Below are 27,041 nucleotides of genomic sequence, written 5' to 3'. Positions count from 1 at the left end.
CATTATGCAAAATGTTTGATACAGATCATGTTAACTATAAAAAAATATTAGTGATACTTATCTCATAAAGTGTCGATAAGTAGTGACTTCATGATTTTTCACAGCCTTCAAAATATGGGAACTCTTGTTTTATGACCCAGAATAAATTCCATTTCCTGCAAATAGATTTGATTGAATGGTAGAATGAGAGAAGGGATGAGACATGTGTTTTGGAGAAGTTTCCCAGCTGATTTTTATGCTAATTAAATACTTAAAAGAGGAAAAGAGGAGATCAGGTTTATCAGTTTAGTACTAAATAACATCAGGATGAGAATCTGACATAAGGCAAATGAACATAAAAATAAATGACAGGTGGGAAATAATTACAGTATATTATTCTTTTCGTGTTTGGTATCTTGTTTCAGTCATTTATTTAAAAACAATTATCAGGAGTCATGTTGGACACCAAGCTTGGTCCTGGGAATATAACTGGATTATATGACATTGGCATCATTTTATATAGTTGAAAGCTTCTATTATGCATACTGATTTTAAATTAAACTTGTTTTCAAAGTATAATATAATTACAGATAGTCCCAGTGACTGCCTGTCCCAAGATTAACATTATCCTAACTTCTAATAACAAGATTAGAAGTGTTAGAAGATTAGAAGTAAAAGTATTGCATATTTTTATGTTTATAGCAGTGACATCCTACCATGTCTTTTCTCTTTTTTTTCATTTTGTTTTTCTAGTTCGGATATTTTTGCAATGCAGACATCTTGTTACCTAGTTCTTCACTCTTGCTGCGGCATGGTATTTCATTGTGTGAAAATACTACCATTGGTTAATGCATTCATCTATTGATGGACCTTTGGGTTGTTTCTGGTTTGAGCTATTTTAGAAATGTTATGAGCAGTATGTATCCTCAGATAACATTGTATACATTTTATTTGGGTATGTTGCCACCACTATATTGCTTAGTCATAAACTGTATAAACATTAAGCTTTTCCAAGTGATTTTAACAATTTACAGTCCCACTACCAGTGTGAATGAGTTCAGTTTGTTTCATTGCTCACTTCTACTTGATAGGTTGTGTACATGTATATGTGTGTGTGCATACATGCATTTTAATTTTGACATTTCGATTGTCAGTAGTTTTATCACATAATGGTTTCAATTCACTGTTTCCTGGTGACTAGTTCATTGGCTATTTGGGTATTCTCTTTTGTGAGTATTTGTTCAAGTTACTTGCCCATTTTTATACTGTATTGTCTCTTTTAATTTGTTAAAATTTCCATATAGATTCTTGACATGTCAGATATATGTTTTATAATTTTCTTTTCCCACTCTGTACCTTGCCTTTTCTTTCTTTTAATGATATCTTGATGAAAAGAAGTTCTTAAATCCAATGAATCCAATTTACCTTTTTTATTAGCATTTTTAGAATGTTTGTCTTATCAATGGAAATAATCAATAAACAATCTAAAATAAGAATAGAAATATTTTATTAGAGCCAGACTGAGAACTATAGCCCAAGAAGTTTGAATTGTGAAGGAGTAGCACTTGAATTGGGAAAAGGCAATGGCACCCGACTCCAGCACTCTTGCCTGGAAAATAGGAGCCTGGTAGGCTGCGGTCCATGGGGTCACGGAGAGTTGGACGCAACTGAGCGACTTCTCTTTGACTTTTCACTTTCATGCTTTGGAGAAGGAAATGGCAACCCACTCCAGTATTCTTGCCTGGAGAATCCCAGGGATGGGGGAGCCTGATGGGCTGCCGTCTATGGGGTCGCACAGAGTCGGACACGACTGATGCGACTTAGCAGCAGCAGCAACACTTGAATTGTGTTCCTCCAGACTACAAAATGGAAGAGGCTTATATCAGCAAAACCCACGGAGTTATAGATAGATGAGTTAAGTAAAGATTGGTTATGGTCCGAAATGGCTGTGTAGTCACAAGTGGAGACCTTGTGACCTTAAGATTGCAGTTGACTGCTGCTGCAGATGTCTTGAGAACTGCTAGTATCCTGGAGTTCGATAAAGTTCAGAAAAACTGCTGGCCGTAAGAGCTGCTGGCTGTAATTAGCGTAAAGTTCAAGCCACATAACGGAGAGAACAGAATGACTTCTCCATCCCTCAGTATGTGAAAATTTCTTCTCTTAGTTTACTTCAAGACTCCATCCTATGTTTTCTTCTAAAGACTTTTTGTTTGCTTTCACATTTAAGCATATGATCTAGTAGGAATTATTTTTTCTGCATAGTGGTAGGAAGGTTGCAAATTTCAAGAAAGTTTCAAGTTCTATGACTGTGGATGTCTCTTTTTCTTTCTAGTTCTGTTAACTTTGTTTTATATATTTTGAAGCCATGTTGGTTGGATACAGATTTCAGACTATGATACAAACCTTTTATTGTAAAGTGTCCTTTTTTATTTCTAGTATTATTTCTTGTTTCATAGTACTATGTAGCAACACCTACACTGCTAGGCATATAGTTAGAGCAACTTTATTTTGTCCATATATACATGGTGTATATTTTCCATCCTTTTTTTAATCATTATATTTAAAGTGTGTATCTTGTGAATAGCACATGAGATTTTTTCCAGATTGAAAATCTAGAATTCTTATGTGACTGATGCAGCTTTCATTTGAGTTAATAACTTTTTTATAATCCTTTTCCTTTTTGTTAACTTGTTATTCACTTTTTTAAACTATGTTATTGGTTGCCCTAGAGATTGCAGCTTGCATACATAACAAATTATTTCTTTGTTGACCTCGCCGATAATGTTGGGACCTAAAAACATTTAACTTTTTTTAACCTGCCTCATTTTTTGGATATCTATTATCTTGCATTTTGATTCTACATATGTAAAACATACAACAAATTCATTTTGCTTGTGTAGTAATGTTTATTCATTTTAATCACATATTTACCTTTTCTGTTATTACTCATCCTTTCCTGAGGTTCCATGTTCCAATTTCAGTTTTTGAGTCATTTTCCTCCCCCCTGTAGTACTTTCTTTAATGTTACTATCCTGGCTTTGAATTCCAATTTTGTTTGTTTAAAAACATCATGGTTCTACTTTTATGTAGGATTATAAAATTCTGTATTATATCCAGGTTGGTGGCTGTTTCCTTTTGGCGCTTTATCTTTCTAATTTTTGGCCATACCACAGGGATCTTAGTTCCCCAATCAGGGATTGAACCTCTGCTCTCAGCAGGGAAAGCATGGAGTCCTAACCACTGGACCACTCGGGCATTTCCTCCTGTGACACTTCAAGGAAGCCATTCACTGTCTTCTGGCTTCTTTTGTGTCACTTGAATGTCACCTGTCATTCTCTGAAGTACCGTAGGGTTTCCCCACGCTGTTGCATTTAAGATTTGCTCTTCAACTTTGTGTTTAGTAATCTATGATATGCCTAAATGTAGTTTTCTTGGATTAATTCTACATTATTTACAGAGCTTCTTAAATTTTTAAGTTGATATCTTTCATCAATTTTGGAAAACCCATTCATTCTTTCTTTAAACATTGGTTCTGTTCCAATACTGTCCCTCTGGAATTTCAAATTACACTTCTATAGGGTCTTTAGACTGTATATCATATGTATCTTATGCTTGTTTTGATGTTATTTATTTTTTTATCTCATTAAAGAAATTTATTTTAAAGTTAGGAATCTCCCATATAAGAAAACCCTAAGCCCAGAGGCTTTCTCTAGTGAATTCAACCAAACCTTTAAGGAAAACATAATGCAGTTTTACACATTCCTGAAAATAGAGAAAAAATACATCCTGGGTCATCTCATGATATCAACATTTCTTCTAATGTCAAATAGATAATTACATTACAAGAAAAGAAAAATAGACCAAAATCCCATATAATATATACATAAAAATCCTTAACAACATGTTAGCAAATTAGAATCAGCAATATATAAAAAGGAAAATGTATTATAATCAAGTAGACTTATTCCAGAAACACAATGTAAATTCATCCTATTAACAGATTAAATACATTTTGTTCTGTGTCATTTCAATAGATGGAAAAAGTATACAGCAAAGTTTAACTCTATTCATGTTAAACACTCTTGGTAAAGTTGAGATAGAAGCATTCCTTAACCTAATTAAGAAGCATTTTTTTTTAATATAAATTTATTTAAAACCTACTGCTGATGTTATACTTAATGGTGAAAGACTAAATGCTTTTTCCCCCTAAGCTCAGAAGCAAGGCAAGCAAGCCCTCTCTCACCATTTCTTTAACATCATACTGGGAGTCTTAGATTATACAGATAGATAAGAACATAGATAAAATGCATAAAGGTTAGAAGGGAAGAAACAAAACTATTTGCAAAGGATATGGTTATTTATGTAGAAAATTCCAAATGATCTACAGAAAAACTCCTAAGAAGTAAGTTTATCAATGTCACAGGATAAAAAGAAAGTAATTTTTTCCTATATACTAGCAATGAACAATTGGAATTAAAAAAAAGAAAATCCATATAGTTTACAATAGCACCAGCAACTGAAGTGCTTACATATAATTCTAACAGGATTATACAGAATGCAGGATCTGCGTTCTGAGAACTACAAAACACTGTCGAAAGAAATCAAAGAGAGAACTAAAACAGAGTTACACCATATTCATTGGTTGGAAGACTTAATGTTAAGATGTAAGTTTTTCCCAGTTTGAACTCTAGATTCAATGAAATCATAAAACCCCATCAAGCTTTCAAATGGATATTGATAAGCTGATTCTAAAATGTGAATGGAAGAGTACTTGAGATACCAAAGAAGTTCTGAAAGAACAAAATTGGAGGATCCACCACCTAATTTTAAGATTTAACTGTAAAGCACGGCAATGAAGACTGTGTGTGTGTGTGTGTGTGTGTGTGTGTGTGTGTGTGTGTGTGTGTGTGTGTGCGCGCGCGCGCACTCAGGCATTTAGTTGTGTCCAACTCTTTGCGACCCCATGGGCTGTAGCCTGCAAGGTGTGTGTGTGTGTGTGTGTGTGTGTGTGTGTGTGTGTGTGCGTGCGTGTGTGTGCGTGCGCGCTAAGGCACTTAGTTGTGTCCAACTCTTTGTGACCCCATGGACTGTAGCCTGCAAGGCTCTTCTGTCCCTGGAATTTTCCAGGCAAGAATCCTAGAGCCGGTTGCCATTTCCTACTCCACGAGATCTTCCCAACCCAAGGATTGAACCCGAGTCTTGTGTGGCTCCTGCATTGGCAAATGGACTCTTTATCACTGTGCCACCAATGAAGACTGTGGTATTGATTAACTTGTAGACACAGATATCAAGGAATAGAAGAAATCCTCTAGAAATAGACCCACACAAGTACTGATTTTTAACAAAAGTATAAACCCAATTAAATAGAGTCTTTGCATTTATTCTCTTTTTAACACATGGTTGTGGGTAACCAAAAACAAACTGCTGACACATAATTAAAAATATATCAAAAATATATCATAGACCTAAAACATAGTAGGGGCTTCCCTGGTAGCTTAGCTGGTAAAGAATACGCCTGCAATGCAGGAGACCCAGGTTTGATTCCTGGGTCAGGAAGATCCCCTGGAGACGGGATTGGCTACCCACTCCAGTATATTGGGATTTATCTGGTGCCTCAGACAGTAAGGAATCTGCCTGCAATGCAGGAGACCTGGGTTCGATCTCTGGGTTGGGAAGATCCCCTAGAAGAGAGCAGGACAACCCACCCTAGTATTCTTGCCTGGAGAATCCCCATGGAAGAGGAGCCTGGCAGGCTGCAGTCTATGGAGCTGCAAAAGAGCTGGACATGACTGAGCAACTAAGCCCAGCACAAAACATAGTAGAAAATCCATTTAATTTATATTTTTAAATGACTTTAGATATGACATCAAACACATGATCTATAAAGGAAAAGGAAAGTGAAAGTGTTAGTCGCTTAGTCATGTCTGACTCTTTGTGACCCTGTAGACTGTTGCCTACCAGGCTTCTCTGCCCTTGGGATTCTCCAGGCAAGAATATTAGAGTGGGTTGCCAGTCCCTTCTGCAGACAATCTTCCTGACCCAGGGATCGAACCCGGGTCTCCCGCATTGGAGGCAGACGCTTTAACCTCTGAGCCACCAGGGAAGCTGAATGTTTATAGAAACTTTATTCATCATTTCCAAAAACAACATGTTCTTTAATTATGAACGGTGAACAAACCATGGTATAGCCATTCAATGAAATATAATTCAGCAACAAAAAAGAGTAAGCTATTAATGAATGTTACATGATGAATCTTAAATTTAGTTTTGCTAAATAAAAAAAGCCAGAACCCCAAAGCTATACATTGCATGATTTTATTTATATGACATTGTTAAAATAGCAAAGGTTAGGAGACACAGAAGCTGTTAACTGCAAAGAAACTCACCTCACGGGAATTTTTAGGGTACAGGCACTGATTAATATACTGGTATGACTGATATATGACTTAATATATTTGTCAAAACTCCTAGGAAAATGGCTGATAGCTGAGAGTAGTTTTTATATTTTTAAATGACTTGGTGGGGGGAGACAGAATATTTTACTCTTCTAATATACATTAGAAAGAGTTAAATTTATTATATAAAAATTTAATGTGTCATGTTGACTCTTGAAGATTTAATGTAGATTATAATGAACTAGCAGTATTAAAATTACAAGACTTGTCTTTAAATTAGCTTATCTAAATAACTTCAGAATATGGTGTTTTGGCTGGATACTGTAAAGCTAAAGCCAAGAAGAACTACATGATCTCTATATTCTTATTTGGAAATTAACCAAACTTTTTCTGGAAAGAGCCAGATAGTAATTATTTTCTGTGTGTATGCTGTAGGATCTCTGTTATAACTACTCAACTCTACTAATAGAGCACAAAAGCAGTCATAGAGAACACATAAACAAATGATCATGACTGTGTTCCAGTAAAACTTTATCCATGTGCACTAAAATGTGAATTCCTTGAAATTTTCATGAAATGCTCTGTCTTTCCCCACCTAGTCATTTAAGAGCATAAAAATTACTCTCAGCTATCAGTCATACCAAAACAGGCAAAGGGCCAGAATTGCCCTGGGAGCTGTTTGCCAACCCTTGCTCTAGTAGATAAATGTGCTTTACACAGTGATATGGATTAATAATTCTGAAAATGCTTTACATTTATACGAGAGTTGGACAAATAAGTAAATAAATTGTGGATAAAATAACCAGGTTTCTCACTGTCAGAAAAAGAAGTTACAAAGAAACAAGATGGATAAAGCTAGAATGAACTCTGTGAAGCTGGAGTCTGAGATGACAATTTTAATTCATGGGTTTTTTTAATATATACAAATAGATTAATTCAGAGTTATTCCTGTCTTTATCCTTTGAAAGGGCCTAGAGGGAGTGACAACCCAATAACAATAAGCATACCCAGCTCCCAGATCTAACACCTATTATTTCTGAATATTTATTTTCTATGAAAATCAACAGGCCTTTTTTTCTTAGAGCAATAGTTAATTCTCAGGGTAGAGCCTAGAACATCTTACATTATGGAAAGTGATGAACTGTTCAAAATGTAAGAAGAATAGGGGTATATCTGTCTAAAGGACACAGGAGCGACCTGAATGAGCCCCCCAACTGGCCATTTCTTGAATAATTTGAGCAACAAAATAAATAGCATTAGTATTGAATTATATGAAATAAATATCCATGAGTCCACACTGATGTAAATGAAACAATGAATAAATAATGGTGAGAATGAACCAATCTTCCTTACCGAAGAATCCTAAATAATAATTGTTGATATTGCCCACTCTAAGAATAGAGCTTAATTCTTCTCTTGCTCTTGGGCTGGGCTTGATTTACGTCTAAGAATAGAACATGGAAAAAACGAAATAATAATTTAGGTGGCACAGTGGTAAAGAATCACCTGCCAATGTGGGAGACAGAGATTTGATCCCTGGGTTGGAAGAGGAAATGGCAACCCACTCCAGTATCCTTGCCGAGAAAAATCCCATGGAAAGAGGAGCCTGGCAGATTACAGTCCATGGGGTCACCAAATGTTGGACACAAGTGCCTGACTGAGTGCGCACAGTTTTGGTGGAGAAATCTGGCAGGTGGCACCACTTTATTATCAAAGTGATCAAGATTCACATCACTAGTGATAACCGATGTTGATAGCAGGCATCCCTTTATATCAGGGGATGTGAAGGACATGTCTGTGTCATATTGTTCTGCCAAACCCATAACCTTGGCCTAAATGTGAGAATACATCAGACAAAACCAAATGGAGAAACTTTGTACAAAATAGCTGACTGGTATGTCAAAATCAGGAGACAGCAGCACAGAAACTTATCACAGATTGGAGGAAACAAAGGAGAAACGATGACTAAATGCAGTACGGCATCCTATTTTGGATCCTGGAAGAGAAATAGTATATTATTGAAAAAATTGGTGAAATCCAAATAAAGTCTGTAGTTTAGATAATAGTATACAATGTTAATTTCTTAGTTTTGCAAAATTTACTCTGCTTGTATGAAATGTTAACATTAAGAGAACTTGGATGAAGGGTGACGTTTCTGTGTACAAGAACTCTTCATCTTTGTAATTTGTCTCTAAATATTTTTTTAAAAACCTATTGAGTTCTTCATTTTCAGTCCTTTTGACTTTTACCTGAGAGTTGGTGTGATTACAGACCCCTTCCTGCTCATGTGAATATATGTGCAGCCACCCAATCATGTTCAACTCTTTGCGACCCCATGGACTGTAGCCCACCAGGCTCCTCATAAAATTTTCCAGGCAAGAATACTGGAGTGGGCTGCCATTTCCTACTCCAAGGGCTCTTCCTGACCCAGGGTGCAAACTCACATCTCTTGTGTTTCCTGCATTGGCAGGCAGATTCTTTACCACTGCGCTACCTGAGAAGTCCCTTCATTCTCATAGGTACTATTTACAACGCTCATCTTCTCAGGCAAGATAGAAAATTCTTTCTGCTTTTCAGAGACTTTCTGCTGAGTTTTTGTCCCTTCACCCTGTATAGTTTCAGATATTTTACAAGTGTATTGAGGAACAGTCAACTCAGTTTTGCACCCAGTGAGTCTCATTGAGTTTTGGCCTCTCAGATTTTCAGTTTTGTCCATCTAACATAGTAAGACTGCCAAAACACTGCTGATTTGTTTGTCCTCCAACAGAGGGCCTGTCACAAAGCATACTTTTCTCAACTTTTTGTTCTGTTCTCAGAATTCACAAATGTCCCTAGGAAAATAACAGCTGTAGGCTGTTAACTCACTCCTCCCCTCAGGAATCTTGGCACTACTCAGTATTGTTTAAGCAGCTTTCTAATGCCTTTAAACAAAAGCAATATAAGTATACATATACATGCACATACACAGACACACACAAACAACCCCTTCCTGCTCGAAAGTAAAAGACTTCAGCATCACTTCTTTTAAACACTTTAATTTGTCTTTGTCCCTGACCTGCCTTTTTTAAGTGGAAGGCAGTAAGGTTGCTCACGTTGACTTACATGGTATACTAAATCTCAGTATCTTAAATTGTTTTACATTAAGAGCAATCTGAACACAAGCTCTTCAAATTATTCTTTTTTTTTTTTTTGCTTCAGTTCTTTCTTGCAGTATATATTGAACATTTTCATCAAGTATCTGTATCCTCTGTTGCTTAGACTATGCAAAGCACTGGGGATATTCTCGTGAAATCAAATTTTCCATAAGGAACTTATGTAATTCCGTTATTATTTTTAAACCAAAAAAGAAATGTGAAAGATTTAAAAAGTAGTGTGGCACAGTATATGATGAAGGATAAGAATAAAAAGCATAAGTAGGAAATGTTATTGTTTTTCCAGAGAAAAACTGAAATTGGTTACATAGGAATAATAACTTTATTAAACATTTACTATAGGCCAGGCACCATGCATGTATTTATTATTCCATTTTATCCTCATAACAATTTTACAAAGTGAGTACTATTAAGAAGTACTATTTCATAGATAAGAAACTGAGCCTCAGAAAAGTTATGACTTCTATATAAGGTCACATAGCTACTTAGGATGGTTGGAGCTAAGATTTAAATTTATATTAATACTCTTTGATCTTGAATACTAAGCTCTAAGAATACATACAGTCTTATACATATATCTAACAATATGCCTAAGCATAAACATGTGAAAACATGCAAACACAAGATCCATGTTCAGAAACAAACAGCAACATACCAGAGACACACATTGCAAATTGTACAGTAAAACACACTCCCTAAATACAGATCAGGCCAAAGTCCATGTTGGTCCTGTCTGAAAGATACAGACAAAGCTATACCATCTTGAATACAAATGTTAGGTTTTTTGGATTTTTTAAAAATTACATCACAATTTTTAAAAGTAAAGAAAAGTTTTTATTTCATGAAGAATTTAAATATCAACCTCTTCTGGGGCAGTAAAAAGGTCCTTCATAAATCCTTAAATGTTTTATTAGTACAGAGGAGAGTAAAACATATTGTATCAGAAATTTGACAATCGTTTATAAATGAAGAGAACCCATCTCAAACAAGCTAATGGAAGTTAGTAATCATGAAAGACCCCTTTGGAAATAAAACCCAGTTGAGTAGGAAGACTCTTGACATTTTGTCTTAAACATTTTTTCAAGAAAATATAAAATTATTTCAACAAAGCCCCAGTCCTTCTGTTATAGCGTCTGAAACCCCAGTTTCCGGTGCCTTTTGGCACAAATAAGAGAGTGTGATGTAATCCTATCAGCCTATACTGTCTAGAAATCCACGTTTTTACATAAAACTCATTCTGAAAATTGTGAGGCATAATCCAGTTAAACTAGAAGGTTCTTGTTGGGCCAAATTGTGGGGAAAACCAAATAGGAAGCATAGACTTTATCCTGAAATCCAGGAGTCATGAAGTCAGATGCATTCAGGAGTTAGGATAGGTGTTGAGTACTGTGACCCATAGAGACACTCTGTAACCTCTGTGGATGAGAAAACAAACCACTACTCAGCTCTAGATAAAAGTGTTGCTGTATAGGAATTCAGGCACAAGGTTGCCAGATCTTCCAATTATTTTTTTAAAGTATTCATTTTAATATAAATTTGTTGTCTTTAATTCACATTAAAACAAAACATTCTGTGGTCCAAACAAAGTACATATACCCACTGCTATCTGGCAACCTCTTCTTGTGTGATCAGTGTATAATCAGTGTTTTTCTTAGGAAATGAATTTGATAGCATTAAGTAGTAGGTTGGCTTGTGCAAAGAATGACAATTTAGAGTGAGATTTGTGAAAATAATATAATGAAAGAATAAATCAAGAAGGGTATATGATCTGCCAGGGAATAGTATGGTTTAAATATTAAAATTCTGAAGTTGATTAGTAAGTCTAACAAATTTAATAAATAAATTGCTCTGTATGCCTGCAACTAGGACTGTGTGCTATTTTATGGAGGCTATGTCTGGAACCAGTCTGTTCAGCAAGTACTGTTCTATTCCAATTTCCTGATAGGTTTCTTGTATTAGTAGAATTGGTATATATAACATATTTAGAATGGCACAGGCATATACAAAGTATTTAATAATGTTTGCTATTCTTTTTTTAAAATCACTTTTCTATGATGATAATAAATTGGAGATTATTATAAGCAACCAAGAAGTCAGTTTCACAAAGGAATAATGAGATTGTTACTTTTTTCCCCTGAAAAATCCACTTTTGGTTTTATTGACTCTGTTGTATATATTTTTCCTACATTATTAATTTTTGGTCTATATCACTTCCTGCTTCTTTCTTTGGAGTTAATTTGCTGTTCTTTCTGTTAGAAACTTTCAGTGACTATTCACATCATGAAATTTAGTCTTTTTCCTATTGTATACATGTATTTAATTAAAACTATAGATTTCATACCCATCTAATCAATGTCATATTTTTACTACCATTTCCACTGTAATTTTTCTTTTATCCTTGGGATATTTAAAAGTATATTGCTAGATTCTCAAACATTTTTGGTGTGGGAGGAATCTTTTTTTTTTTTAATTTTTGCTTCATTCTACTGTAGCTTGAGTACACATGAGTTTTCAGTCTTCTAAAACTTTTGAGATCTCTTTTATGCTCAATATGTGGTCCATTTTCCTTCCAAGTGCATTTTAGAAAAAAACACATAATATCTGTTTTTGTTGAGCTTAGTGTGCTTGACAGCTAGGTCAAGTTTGTTAATATGGTTCAGTTTTTCTTTATCCTCACTGACTTTTTCTTGTCTGTTAATTCTATCAGCTACTGGGAGAACAGTTTTTAAAAATCTCCCATTGTAATTTGCCTGTTTTAATTTCCCTGTTCTAACAATTTGAGCTTTGTGTATTTGGATTATACATACATATGTGTGTGTGTGTGTGTGTGTGTATACATATATACATTGTATGTGATTAATGCATATAAATGGAGTTACAGTATTTATTTAATGAGTGTAACTTTGAGCAATGGGAAGCTCTTCGTGTTGGCTCTGAAGTCTTTTGGATGTGAACTTGGTAGGCTGTAATAGTTCCAGGCTCATCTTGCACATTTGCTCACCTAGATCTGATGGTAGCCATCCATTTCTCTAAGAAATTCTGGTTTGTTTTGATGGGCAGTTATATTTCAGAACAAAACTTGTGTACCAGTGGTGTTCATGCTACAGAATTGGTCATTGTTTTTTAGGTCTTTTCAATGGGCAGAACTAGGAAAGACGTATTTTTAAACAAATGATACCTCATATATTCAGATTCTAAATTAGGATCACAGATTCCTCCCCTTAACTTATTGGGTTGGCCAGTAAGTTTGTTCAGGATTTTTTCTGTAACAAACGAGCATTATGGCCAATGTAGTATGTCTTATATGTGTCTTTTCCCACATCAAGTCTCATTTCTCAAAGATACCAGAGAATATAAGAATATACATATATATATAAGATAAAATATACAATATGAAAAGAATATAACCCAAGTCCTCATTTGCTTTGTCAGCAAAATATTCTCAGGACAAAAATAACAAACAAAGATGACCCAAAAACAGTTAATTTTTTGTAAAACATATACCTTCCACATTTTTATCTTATCTACTTTTTAACAATTGTACTTACCTACCTTTTCAGAGAACATATTATATACTATACTCTGTCCCTTCTATCCTTCAGTTAGTGTTAGTTCTGTGTATAAGTGATTAATGTGTAATTTCCTCCCACTGTGCATGAATAGGGCTGATCTGTGTCAACAACAGGCTGTTTCAGAAATTATAATGTATGACTTCCAAGGCTAGATCATAAAAGATGTAGAAGTTTCTGTGTTGTTCTCCTGTAAGACCACTTACTCTTGGTAAGTCAACTGTCTGTCATGAGGGCATAGATAATTTAATACATTTTTGATCTGTTTTGTGAACATATCTTTCCTGGCAAGCTTTTGCTGAGGGCTCTTATTTGGTCTTTTTTCCCCCTCTTAGAAAACTTTTTATGAAGCTTAACCCACTTTGATGATTTGTGTGTGTACAAATTTATTTTTTCCCTAAATTTTAGAAAGGACATATGATTTATGTTTACTTTTCTAACTTTGTAGCTTCAGCGCTCTTCTTTTTCTGTTTTGGTCATTTGTTTGAAAATATGGCAATTTAGATTTCCTGACTTTCTCTTTCCAACTTTTATATAGAATTTTTCTTATTTTAATTTTATTTCCCTGATCAATTTAGATTCTTTCTCCAGATGTTTTTATTCAGTGTGAAGTTTTATCTTGACAGGTGACTTTGGGATGTTAGTTTTGAGAGTTAATGGATCCCAGACTGCTCCAGCCCCTTCAGAATTTACTGTAAACCATTTGTACTCATCACTATGGAAGTAGGAAAACTTTTTCTAATTTCGGTTGCTGTTCTCAAATTGGCCCACTGTGGTTTTTCTTTCCCCCAACTGAGCTTTTGAGTGAAACTTTTTGTTATTTTGAAGTTACCTGATTTATACCTAGCACACCTTCAAAATTTAGTAAATACCTTGATAAGGACCTTTTCTGTGTTTGAGGCTCTTCGAGTCTTCAGTTCTACCTCTCTAGCCTAGCGTTTCATGAAACAATTATGCTGAGTGCTCTGTCCCCCAGAAATAACCTTTGCTTGAGCCAGGACCAAGTTTTTTTATCCTCACTAGTCCAGATTGTTGAGTCTTCAGGTTAAGAATACAGTTCCTCAAGTGTCAATATTACTTCTGTGGATTTTGCTTCTTGTATTTTCTAGGCTTCTTGCCCTGGTATATCTTTATTTCTTAAGCACCATAAGACTGCACTAATATCTGCTGTACTTTTCAGATACTTTTGAGTTATCTACCTAGCAGTCCCGTACAGCTTTATAAATCAATAAATGTCATGATTGAGAAACTGGCTGTATGTCATTTTCATCACTCCATTTCCCTAAAGCCATCAAAAGCTTTGTTAATTTCTCTGTGTCACAGCAATGACCCTTGTCGTAATATAAGCCCTGGTTCTTCACCTCTTGGGGCTCAGAATGTATAAATGCTTTGAGGAGAATATAGATCATTATTCCACTTTTGAAAGATTCTCTCCTCTGAAATTTTAGTTATCTCTAGTCTTCATTGTTTCTGCACCTTTCTAATATGTTTTAAAAAATGTAAATTTTTATTTTTTTCTGGCTTTTCTAGTTTTTAACAATAGCATTGGTCTGCCATGAATTATTCCATCTAACGTCAAAACAACTTCTATATGTTCTTATGAGGTGATTTATACCTGTGTAGATTTGTTTTTTCTTGCTGCCATAATAAATTTGGTGACTGAAATTAATTATCTTACATTTCTGTAGACCTGAGTTTTAAAACGGGTTTTATGGGGCCAAAATCAAGGTATCTGTTTTCTTTCTAGAGTTTCCAGGGAGGACCCATTTCCTTACTATTTCTAGCTTCTGGCAACCACCCACATTTCTTGGCTTGTGGCCACTTTTCCTCCATTTGCAAAGCCTTCAACAATTCCATCTCCCTGACCCTTATTCTTAGTCACATTTCCCTCTGTCTAACCATAGCCACAAAAGGTTTCTCTGCTTTTAACAAATCATTTGATTACATTGTTGATGTTCAGTTGCTAAGTCGTGTCCACTGTTTGTGACCCCCACAGACTGCAGCACACCAGGCTTTCCCTGTCCTTCACTATCTCCCAGAGTTTGCTCAAACTCATATCCACTGAGTCAGCGATGCCATCCAACCATCTCATCTTCTGTCATTCTCTTCTTCTCCTACCCTTAATCTTTCTCAGTACCAGAGTCTTTTCCAATTAAGAAAAGACTGTCAGCTCCTCGCCTCAGGTGGCCAAAATATTGGAGCTTCAGCTTCAGCATCACTCCTTCCAGTGAATATTCAGAGTTGATTTCCTTTTGGATTGACTGGTTTGATCTCCTTGCAGTCTAAGGGACTCTCAGCCTTCTATAGGGTCCAACTCTCACATATGATTGATTAGATTGGGCCCACCCAAATAATGCAAGGTAATCTCCTCTTGTCAAGATCCTTAACCTTAATCAGATCTGTACAATCTGCAGTAACATAATCCCTGGCTCTGGGAATTAAGGCTTGGATATCACTGGGAACTATTATTCTACCCACCACAGTGCCAGTAACATCTTCCTGGAATTCCCTTCTCTGGCAATTCTTAAAGTATTTTTTCTTTGTAATTTATTTTTAGTAGTTAAATATACACTTGTGTGTGGTTTTCTTTATATTTATTTTTTGACATTTATAGAGCTTCTCAAAGAGCACACGTTAGACACGTTAGACTTGCTCTCTGTTTGCCATGTGTCTCTTAAGGTCTTTTATTTTCATTCCTGGACATATTCTGATGGGCATGTTTTATATTATGAATATATTTCAATCTGTAACTTGGATATTTGTTTTCTGAATGAGAGTCCTTTTGGGAATACAAGTTCTTAATTTAATGTAGCTCAGTTGCATTGGTACATTGGTTAATGCTTTGGTTAGCACTTGCTTTACCCCATGTAAGAAAACTTTGGCTAACCATGGTTCTAAAAATATTCTCCTATTTATAAAATCTTTAATCATGTTGCCTTTCACATTAGATCAACAATGCATGTGGATTTGATTTGTATATATAATGTGAGATTTGGATCAAGATTCATTTTATCCTCATATGATTATGATCCAGCATCTTTCTCTAAACAGTCTTTCTTTTCCTCACTGTAAGTTCTTAGAGAGATAGTCCTGGATTCTGTTTGTTCCATTGGGAGTTTAGATACATGAGTCTGTTTCTGAATTTTCTTCTATTTAATTGATTTAATTGTCTAATTTTGTATTAATACCATACTTTCTCAATTTCTGTAAGTTTATAATAACTTGATATCCTGTGGCATAAGTCCACTAACTTTATTCTTTCTTGCAGATTGCTATGATTATTCTTGGTTCTTTGTATTTTTATCTGCATTCCAGTGTCAACTTGTCAGTTTTAAAAACCCTGCTAGGATTTTGATTGGGATTACATTAAATCTGTGCTTTGATTAGAGGAGAACTGATATCTTACCAGTATTGAATCTTCTAATTCATAAAAATGGTGACTTTAAAAATAAATTTAGAACTTTAATTTCTTCCAATTTTGTCATAGTTTTTATTTTAGAAGACTTGCATGTATTTCAATAGATTTATTCCTCAGTTCAGTTCAGTCGCTCAGTCGTGTCCAACTCTTTGCGACCCCATGAATTGCAGCACGCCAGGCCTCCCTGTCCATCACCAACTCCCAGAGTTCACTCAGACTCGTGTCCATCGAGTCAGTGATGCCATCCAGCCATCTCATCCTCGATTGTCCCCTTCTTCTCCTGCCCCTAATCCCTCCCAGCATCAAAGTCTTTTCCAATGAGTCAACTCTTCGCATGAGGTGCCCAAAGTACTGGAGTTTCCGCTTTAGCATCATTCCTTCCAAAGAAATCCCAGGGCTGATCTCCTTCAGAATGGACTGGTTGGATCTCCTTGCAGTCCAAGGGACTCTCAAGAGTCTTCTCCAACACCACAGTTCAAAAGCATTAATTCTTCGGCGCTCAGCCTTCTTCACAGTCCAATTCTCACATTCATACATGACTACTGGAAAAACCATAGCCTTCCTGGATGTCTGATATTTATGTTATTATAAATTGTATCTTTTAAAATTCTATTGTCTATTAATTCTTGGTATGATGATATCTTAGAATAGATTTTTGTATAGTTATCTTGTATCCAGTGATGACCTTACATTCACATATTAATGTTAATTGATGGTAGATTTTGGATATTTTTATATGTAATCATAAAATCTGAAAATAATGGCATTTTATTTCTTCCCCTTTAATCTTTACTTCTTTTATCTTTGTCTTATTACACTTCTAGGGGTTCCAGTATCCAATAGAAGTGGTGATAGAAAAGGCTTGGCTTATTTGCCATCCAAAGAAAGCTTTCTACCATTATTGAACATTGAGTGTGATGATTTATGTAGACTTTTTGTGAACATGCTTTGTCAGGTTACAGAAGTTTCTTATATTCCTTATCTTCTAAGAGATTTAGATTATAAATGTATGAATTTTACTGCATTGTATCTATTGAGGTAATTATATGCTTTTTTCCTTACTTTAATGTGGTAAATTACTTGATTTTCAAATGTTAAACCATACTTGGATACTTGGAACAGAATTCTTGTCATAATTTTTAAAAAACATATCTTGCCTGGAGAATCTCAGGGATGGGGGAGCCCGGTGGGCTACCATCTACAGGGTCGCACAGAGTCGGACATGACTGAAGCGACTTAGCAGCAGCAGCAGCAGCAGCCTCACTTTGCTGATATTTTTCCTAGGATTTTTGCATCTAAATTAATGATAGTGCTTGGTATGTAAGTTTCCTGTCTTGTGGTGTCCTCCTCAGGGTTTCACTTGCCTCATAAAAATGAGTTGAAAAATGTTACCAACCATTCTCTGAAAGAGTGTTTGTAAGATTATTTATTTCTTAAATGTTTTAAATAAGCCCATCTTTGACAGTTCTTAATAATGGATTTAATTAGCTAATTCTTATGACCAGAAAAATATTTGTATGATTTGTGTCCTTTTAAATTTTTTGAGCCTCACTTTAGGGTTTAACGTAATACGGTCTCTTTTGGAGAATTTCCTGTGTTTGAGAAGAATGTATATTCTTCTGTTGTCTGATAGAGTGTTCAGTAGATGTCTGTTAGGTCTCGCTGGTTTATAGTGTTGCTCAGGTCTTCTGTTTACTTGTTAATCTTCTGTCTGATTGTACTGCCCATTGTTGAAAATGAGGTGCTAAAGGCTCCAAGTAATATGCATCAGGAGTTTCTCATTCTCATTTGAAAGAAATTTTAAAGAATTGGCTCATGTGGTTGCAGAGGTTTAGTCTGATGGTCAGTCAGGTGGATACTCAGCAGAGAGTTTATAGTTCAAATCCAAAGGCAGTCTGCTGGTGGAATTCCTTCTTGAGGGGAGGTCAGTCTTTGTTCTATTGAGGCCTTTAGCTAACTAGATTGAGGCCCACCCATTTTATGGAGATCAGTCTGCTTTATTCAGAATGCAGTGATTTAAATGTTAATTTCAACGAGGCTTGTGACTCCAAAAGGGAATTTTTGTGTATGAAGTTAACTAGCCTAAAGGATATTCAGCCAGGCCTATGGCCTCTTAAGACCACAGCCTCTAAATTTCTGGGTTAACGTGTCAAAAAAAAATTTTTTTTATAAGTAAAAATAGGATTTAAAAATTAAACACTTTTAAGTCTGGCCCTCTCCTCCTTTTCCGGCTTCCTTCCAAGATGGGCTTTCTGGGTACCTAGTCAAGGGCTACTGACCCAGTTTGATTTCTGCTTCACGACAGGGATGAGGAGAGAGGAAAATGCATCCCTGATTATTGCTTGCAGTCTGACTCTGACCCCAGGCAGCATGGGCGAGGGATAAACCCAGCACGAATTGTGATTTCTTATCTGACTGAGAATTTTCCTGTAAAGATCATTTGTTGGGGAGGGATGTTAATAGGGGGCTTGAGGTTCTTTTTTTTTTAATGGTGACTTATTTTTCACATTATGTTTAATCATCAGTGCTTTAAAAAGCAGAGTCTTGTAGAGTCCTGGGAATTAGGTTCCCTGGCACATTGGGTGGGAGTGTTTCACCATTTGCACGTGGGCTCTGGCCTCTGGGGCACCCAGGAGAGGGATTCACACACCCTGGCACCTGGGCAGGGGGAAACCCACTGCAGCTGGGCCAGCCTGTGTTTTCATTTCAAATGAGATCCAGTTGTTTTTTTTTTTAATAGGGAGTCATACTTTTTTTAAAAAAGCTTGAGATCTGAATGTGATGTCTAATTGTACCAGATGTTAATGTTTTAAAGCTATACAATGTTTAAAATTTCTACCTTTTTGTGTTTCATTATTTTAACTGTTCTTTTATCTATTGTTGTATGTGGACTGGGATATTTTGTTTCTCCTCTTAGCATTTGTTTCTATAACCAGAAATAAAATTATATATTAAAGAAAAAAATAAATGTTACTCTCAGCCATAAAAGGCCCACAGATATATCAATAATAATGTTTAACCAAATACCTGGGCACCATGGCTGATCTAGTTCAACATAAAAATAACCGTTACCCATGCTTTTCCACACTCTGCCTCCAGAAATATGTCAAAGTTAGCATTTAAGTGTTCTTTTAAGTGGTCTTCCCTTTAGAATTTGTTATCCTCTATTATACTTACAATATAAAGCAGCTTATAGAATTAGAAAAACCTGGTTCAAGGCCAGCTCTGCAACTTCTTATCCTTGTGACTTTGAACAACTCTAACTAAATTTTCTCTATATTATGATTTAGAAATTTAAATCCATTAATTGTCCAGGGTGATAATGCAAATTAGAACTAATAGTTAAATTCTATTTGAATTCTTGTCCTTGTACACAATTCATTATAAATAATGTTTTTAATTTGATAGCAATAAAATATCTTGCAGGTATTTTAACTATATGTGAGAATTTCATTTGAGAATGACGGTGTATATTTTATTAAATACTATTTAATGAGTGAGATAACTACCTTTTTAGTTGTGGCTTTATCTTAAAGTGTTGAATTTCTTTTATCCTAAGTTGTTCAGTTTGCAAGCATGAGTAGATACCTTTTATCCCTTTGTTCCAGGGGTGTTCTAAGTATGATGCCAGTTGCATGTGTAAGAGAGTGGTCATCAATGATGGGAACCTTAAGAGAATCTTTAACTTACTGCCAGTTTCAGGGAAGGAGAGCCCACAGCTTCTTTTAATAAAGTGTCATTTTATTAATGACTTTTGCTGAAAGAAAAATTTTTCTTCATGGAATTCCTGAAAAAGTTTCTTCTGGGTTAAATTATTACAGAATACCCTCTTAAAAAACTAACTGAACAGATACTAGCTGAAAGACTTTGAGCTTAATTTTCATATAGGGGAATAATCTAATGGCTTAGAATGGAGATTTTTATTTTATAGCCCAACTTGTTTGCATTGTAGCAGACAAGATAATGTAAATTATCTGGGTTTAAATTCCAGCTCTGCCACTTAATAACTTGAATCTTTGGGTAAGTTATTAATTTTTCCAAGTTTCAGTGCCTTTTTTATAAGGTTATTGAAGGCTTACAAGATATTCGTATGAGAAGTACCTAATTCAGTCCTAGATACCTTGAAGGAACTCAGCAAATATTGGTGTCATTTATCTGTGTTTACATGTGGGCAAATGGAAATGTTGATGAGAAAGAAGAAGGGAATCCCTCCTCCATGCCCCAGAACTGAATTTTTCTGGCATTAATGAGACCGATATATCTCTTCAAATGCTTGCTTTTCTCATAGTTAATAGCTTTGGATAGAGCGTGTTGTTTGTTGCCTCTTTGCTTTTTCACAATTTAATCTTTAAAAAAAAAAGCCTATAAGGATGCTTGTAAGAGATATGTATGTGTTTGAATATGTATAATAAATGTCCCAAAATACAGTCTTAAAATTTGAAAAGAATAGCCATGAAGACGATATAGTTTTTGTTTCTTGGGGCAGAATTTCCCTCCCTGAACTCCTTGGTTCTAGATAGGCATCAGTGCTCTATAGAAATAGCTTTAGTGACTGTGATCTTACTCCCTCTTAAGACACCGTTCTGGCTTTAGAATGTTCTATTTATTAGAAAGGTCTTCTTCATTTTGTCCTTCATTGTATCTTATAATAATTCTACCTGTCAATCCATTCTACTCATATATATTCACAGAATAAACTAATCTTATCTCATGTATATGCAGGAATCATGTCTTCATCTTTCTGTCCTCAGAGTCTGGGATAGTAAGTGTGCTGTGTATGCTTAGTCACTCTCAGTCATGTCCAACTCTTTGAGACCCCCATAGACTGTAGCCCACCAGGCTCTTCTGTCCATGGGATTCTCCAGGCAAGAATACTGGAGTGGGTTACCATTCCCTTCTCCAGGGGATCTTCCTGACCCTGAGGTTGAACCCGTGTCTCCTCAGCTCAAAACAGGGGTATTATTTAATGAATATTTGAGATTCAGATCTTGAAGACAGTTCTGTATTTTTTCATACAAAAACTTTTAAAATTCAGTCTACATTTTTATTACTTCTGGTCAAAAATTTTAACTGTACTGACAAAATTAAGGAATATTAATTTATGTTTATTTCTGGTATCATTTATTATATAATCTAGAAATGAGTAAACATTTTTTCTTTTATTTCTTGCACTTTCTCTTGTAGAGTTTTTTGTAATTACTACTGGCAATAACATTTTCTATGATATTAATATAGTACATATTCTTCTTCATTGATTTATCAGACAGGACAAAAGTAAGCAACATCCATCTATATAGTATTTAAGAAAAAGATATATATATATATGATAACAAGGGAAAGTTGAAAATAAAAGTACAAATACTTATCATCCAAACACTAGCTATTATAGCTATATTAAAAGTAAACCAAAAAATGTCAGGGGAAAAAGCATTAATAGAAATAAATGGAGTTAATTCCTAATGGTAAAGTGCTCAATTCACCTGGAAGTAATAATAATTCTAAATATCGGTTCACATTTTCTGTGATTTTCAAACTTGTTGTAGTACTTACTGCTTACATTATTTACTTACTCATCTGGCTGTATTGGGTCTTAGTTGCAGCACACAAAGTCTTTTGCATCATGCTGGATCTTGCCTCACACAGACTCTCTGGTTGTGATGTGTGGACTCCAGAGTGCCCAGGGCTTCAGTAGTTGTGGCCCGTAGGCTCTCTAGTTGTGACACACAGGCTCCAGAGCATGTGGGCGTCAGTTGCTGCAGAAAGCGGACTTTCAAGCTGTGGGGCATGAGCTCTGGAGCACGCTGCTTCAGCAGTTGTGGCACGTGGGCTTAGTTGCTCCATAGCATGTGGGATCTTAGTTCCCTGACCAGGGATCGAACCTGCATCCCCTGCACTGCAAAGTGGATTCTTAATCACTGGACCATCAGTGAAGTCCCTACTTTTTTTTAACTGAATGCTCCCTTCCCAATTAATTTCATGCCATTACCAAATTTTAAAAATCATTTTTCTTCATAATCTTTATTCAACAAATTTCTTGCATAAAATGAATGAATACCATATTAATACTAATCCTTATAACAGTCTATTTGTGCTTACTAGTTCCTTTACCATCAGTTCTATTTCTGTTCCTATTTGACTGTGGAATAAGGGTATTATTCAATAGTTTAGAAAGATATTTGATACTGAATTACATAAAATTAATATATGTAAGAGCATCACTACTGTGAATGACATAGTTTACCAAAAAAGCTCTCTCTTTAGAATTCTTTTCCTTCTGCCTTTGAGTGGGTCTGTCAGGAGTAAAGAAGAGGCTGCCCGGAGAGGGAGGAGCCATGTGTCTTGACTGCAAATGCTTTGCTTTTGTTTTCACTTCTCATGGCTTGTTGCTGCATTTAGGCATATGAGTAATAAAGCTAAGCCACTTCTTTGGGGGATCATAGGTATGTCTAAATGCTTACATCTGCACAGTTTTCCCAAATACTTATTTTTTAGAGTGTAGGTATAATCTTTTTGGAGTCCACATAAAAATATGTGAATTATGACTTGCTGCACATTTTATTATGTATCTTGATACAGTATCCATTCCTAATCATTCACTGATGCAAGAAACATCTGTGTTCTAGTCTTTGACAAGCAGTGTAAGTGATACCATAACAGAAAAAAAGCTATATTAGTTTTATTTAACAGAATAATAAATTCTCATTTACCTTTTTATTTCTTTCCCTAAGAAATTCAGCATTTAATTCAATCTCTTGCATTGGGGGAGGGGAGGGTCACAATTACCAAAGAAACATGGGTGTCATTTTAATTACAAAATAAATTAATGGAAATCTTTAAATTTTTCAGGATGAGCGAGATCCAGAGAAAGAAGATGAACTGGAACTGAAAAGAGGTCTTTTATATAGAGACTCTGCCTATGACAGTGACCCAGAGTATAGGTATGAGCTTGACTAATGCAGTGTACAGAGATCTGCTCATAGTTAATATCAAATAACCTTGTTTTTAATCTACTATTTTTCAGTAGTATAGGAGAAATTCAGCTCTTCTAGCCTTAAATTCCAGAAATGTTGTAGTAATAATAAAACTTTTGCAAAATTATACTAACAAATCTCATGAAGACACTTGATAACCCTGTGTTAATTGCCATTAAGTGTGGTGTTAAAAACTGAATGTGTAAATTTTCAGTTTATATAACTAATATTTCTGAGTCTGTATGACTTATTGATGCTGTACCGCTAATTACTATGTCTTCCACCTTCCTGAGTTTTCTGAACAAGTATAAGGAAAAAAGTTCCAGATAATGGAATATGTTTTATTGCTAACCAGGGATATGTACTGAAATCTCTGATCTTTACCGTGGTAGGCTCGTGTAAGCATTTCATAAACATGTGAGGACTTCTCCTTGTGTTTATTACACAGAGTATAAATGTAAACTCCCGTCCAAAGTTACTGCTTCCCAATCTTAGAGGAATACTCTACTTCCTTGTATTTTAAGTGAGTTTGAAGAAGAAGCAATCCAAACAGGAAAAGGAAGGTTCAAGAAAGTACATACCTTGGGAAGAATTTTTACCATTTATTATTGTTACTTAGACTTCTGTTCCCTAAATTATTGTCATATGGGTTAGCATTCCAATTTTGTGTTCTATATCCACATAATTAATTCTAATTTGGGTAAGAAGTGAGTAGGGTTGATAAAGGGTTGATAAAGGGTCTGATTTTCAAAATTTTATATGCATGATATTGCTTCTAAAAATATAGATTTCTACTTTCTACTTCCATAGATTCTGGTTCCTTATATATAGGAGTGAGACCTAGAAATCAGCATTTTTAAAAATATTGTACATGATTCTAATGCAAGTAATATAAGGACCATATTTAGAAAAGCACTTGTTTCTATTTAAAGTTTGCCATAAACCTTAGTATTGGTTCTTTATCCAGTTCACAGGCAATGTTAATTTAGGTCACCTGAGACTGTTTTAGCACCTCTCCAGTGAGAGTTAAGCAGAGCATCAGGAAAGTTCTGCTGACACATTTTTAAAATTACATTATACTCCTTGCCTCTTCTCTTGGACCCTTAGGACGTAATTGGAACAACAGGACAGAGTGGTTAATGCTTCAAGACATTTTATAAGAGTACCTTTGTTATTAGCTCCAGAAGGTACTGAACTGATCATGATATTATTTGTTTTTATCCCCAAGTTATATAATAGGCCAAGAAGTCACTCCCATTCTACTTTCCATCTCAAAGATGAGGGAATCACACTTAAAGTAATTACCCACTTGCTTGCCTTAAGGCTTCTCTCAGCAGAAGTCAAAAGGGAGCTTGAGATCTTAGCTGAAATTACCCCTCTGCAGACATCCTCTGACAGGGGTCAAGGGGAAGTCCACATGGACCTCTGGAATGCCTGAGTGAGGATTGCAGCAAATCCTCTCCTCCAAAAGCAACAAAACTGAATGGAATTATCCAAAAAAAAAAAAAAAAAAAGACTTAAGGACTCTGAAAATTGACTAAAAACTAACAAATTGAGAAGCATTTATCAATAAAATCTACCGAAGTTCTATAAGAGCGTTAGGAGTCTATGTCATTTTCCTTGGAGCTCCAAGGCCCACCTGGACCTCCAGATCCTTGGCACAATAGTTCTGGGGCAGTTACGCCAAAAGACAGGCAATTCCTCTTCCAGAGGGCACTGACTTTATATGGAACATAGTATAGGAAATGACATGTGTAGAGGGATTAATGGAAACAGTAATGATCCTACCGGCAAACAGTAAGAGTACTTGAGATCTTACTTCCTGCATAATGGGCAGACAATAAAATTCCAGGGACAAGGTAGCCACAGTTGTCCTTGATAAAGTTCTATCTATCCCTGGTCGTCTAGAATATTATGTGTATGCATAGGCTGTAAATATGTTTAGGAGAGACTAGAGAGTGTATTAGGGAGCCACTAGTCCATGGATGAATGTCAGACCTTGTGAAGGCAGAAAGCAAATTCCAGGGCAGTTTTGTCAACCAGATAAACGTTAAATATATTCCCTAAGCCACACATAGATATATTGGCAAAAAATGGACACTTTATAGGGTTATTGACTTTGACCAATCATTTGCTGGTCACTAAGCTGTGCTTACCTGGGGCAACCTCTAGAAGGCCAGGCTTAAAAATGGAAACAATAATTTAAATAAAAAAAGAAAGGAACAAGAGACACCAGCAACTACAGCGTGCAAGGGGAACAGGCTCCATCGCATAGGTACAGACAAGTCACTGAACAAATAACAACAACTCTAGGTAAGGAGGCAGAATCCAGAGTTGCTGCAATTTTTATCTAAATTGTTGTTTTTGACAAAAGATTATGGGATATGGATATGCAAAGAAACAGAAAGTGTGACCCATACACATGGAAAATGAATTATTAGAAACAGCTTGAGCTGGCCCCGAGGATGTAGCAGCTATGATTAAAGAACTAAGGGAAATATAATGACAATCAAATAAAGAATATTCATAATGAGAAATTATTTTCTTTCATATTTTTTTTCCAGAAAAATCTATGCCCAGGACTCAATCCTTTATCTTATGATCTAGATATTCATTGTGGTTATCAGAGTACTTGTTACTGCATTTCCCATGCTAACTGTCCTGTCTCTTCTATCACCTTTGAATATGAAATTCACTTGAAAGAAATCTCTTATTAAGAAATTATTAAGCGACCTTTTACTTCTAATAATTTGGGATTTGAGAGCTGGATTGGGGAAAGAATTTACTACCATGAAGATAGTCCTTCTCAACTTTTGTACTGCCTGTCTTTCAGGAAATTTTAGACATTTGCTATTGTACCGTTACCAGTTACCAGGGTCCTGAGATACTCTTTCTCTTTTTAATACCTTCTGTGTATATTTCAAATTTCTTCAGTTTTCAGGATGTTGAAAATTCTCTACATTGTTCTTTAATTCTAGCATCACTATCGGGTTTGAGAATTAGTCCTAACTAAAGATCAGGCAAGGGGTGATACTTTATGATAGGAGTTGGCTGCAGAAATAGAGAAGAGTATAAAAATAATTTTAATTTCATGTTTAGAACATGAGATGGCCATTTATAGCTATTGCCCTGAATTTTTAGCTAGGTTGTCCTTTTATGGAACTGGCTATTTATATAAACTGTTTTCAATTTACTTGTGCATATTTCTCAGGTTACTAACAGTAGGAATATGCTCAACATAAATGTTATAATTATTAAATTATTTATAACATAATCTCAAAGTGTGACTAGTTTAAACTTTGACTATGTGTTTTTGAATAACACAGATTGAATGTAGTTTTAATCTCCTACCATTGCTCACTATCCAGTTAATGTGATGAATTTACCAAGGTGTAACACATAGCCAAAAAGCTGTCTTTGGTCCTAGTAAATGGGAAAATAATCGAAATAATATATAGACTTAAAGTCCCTTGAACAAGAATAAACTTTCCGTTTTAAGTGAGAAAAATGTTGCTTAATTCTGATTTGAATTCTTTGGATTTTATGTGACCTGGTAT

At 35.3% G+C, this 27,041-nt stretch overlaps 1 protein-coding gene across 3 annotated transcripts in view; it reads left to right on the top strand.

The window, feature by feature from the left end:
* Positions 1-27,041, top strand: part of SPATA6 (spermatogenesis associated 6) — a 174,131-nt gene that overhangs the window by 120,255 nt on the left and 26,835 nt on the right. For 2 of the 3 annotated variants that reach the window (XM_012136817.5, XM_012136740.5), the window contains exon 12: positions 23,360-23,451. In XM_012136817.5, the coding sequence (XP_011992207.2) occupies positions 23,360-23,451 (92 nt within the window). Of the gene's footprint in view, positions 1-732; positions 11,871-23,359; positions 23,452-27,041 lie in introns of those variants that run through there. The other variant, XM_060408810.1, reaches the window with a different exon arrangement.

This window comes from Ovis aries, chromosome 1 (genome assembly GCF_016772045.2).
Source record: "Ovis aries strain OAR_USU_Benz2616 breed Rambouillet chromosome 1, ARS-UI_Ramb_v3.0, whole genome shotgun sequence".
NCBI classification, from domain to species: domain Eukaryota; kingdom Metazoa; phylum Chordata; class Mammalia; order Artiodactyla; family Bovidae; genus Ovis; species Ovis aries.
Note: the sequence above shows the minus strand (reverse complement) of the source record. Positions and strands in the feature narration are given on the sequence as shown.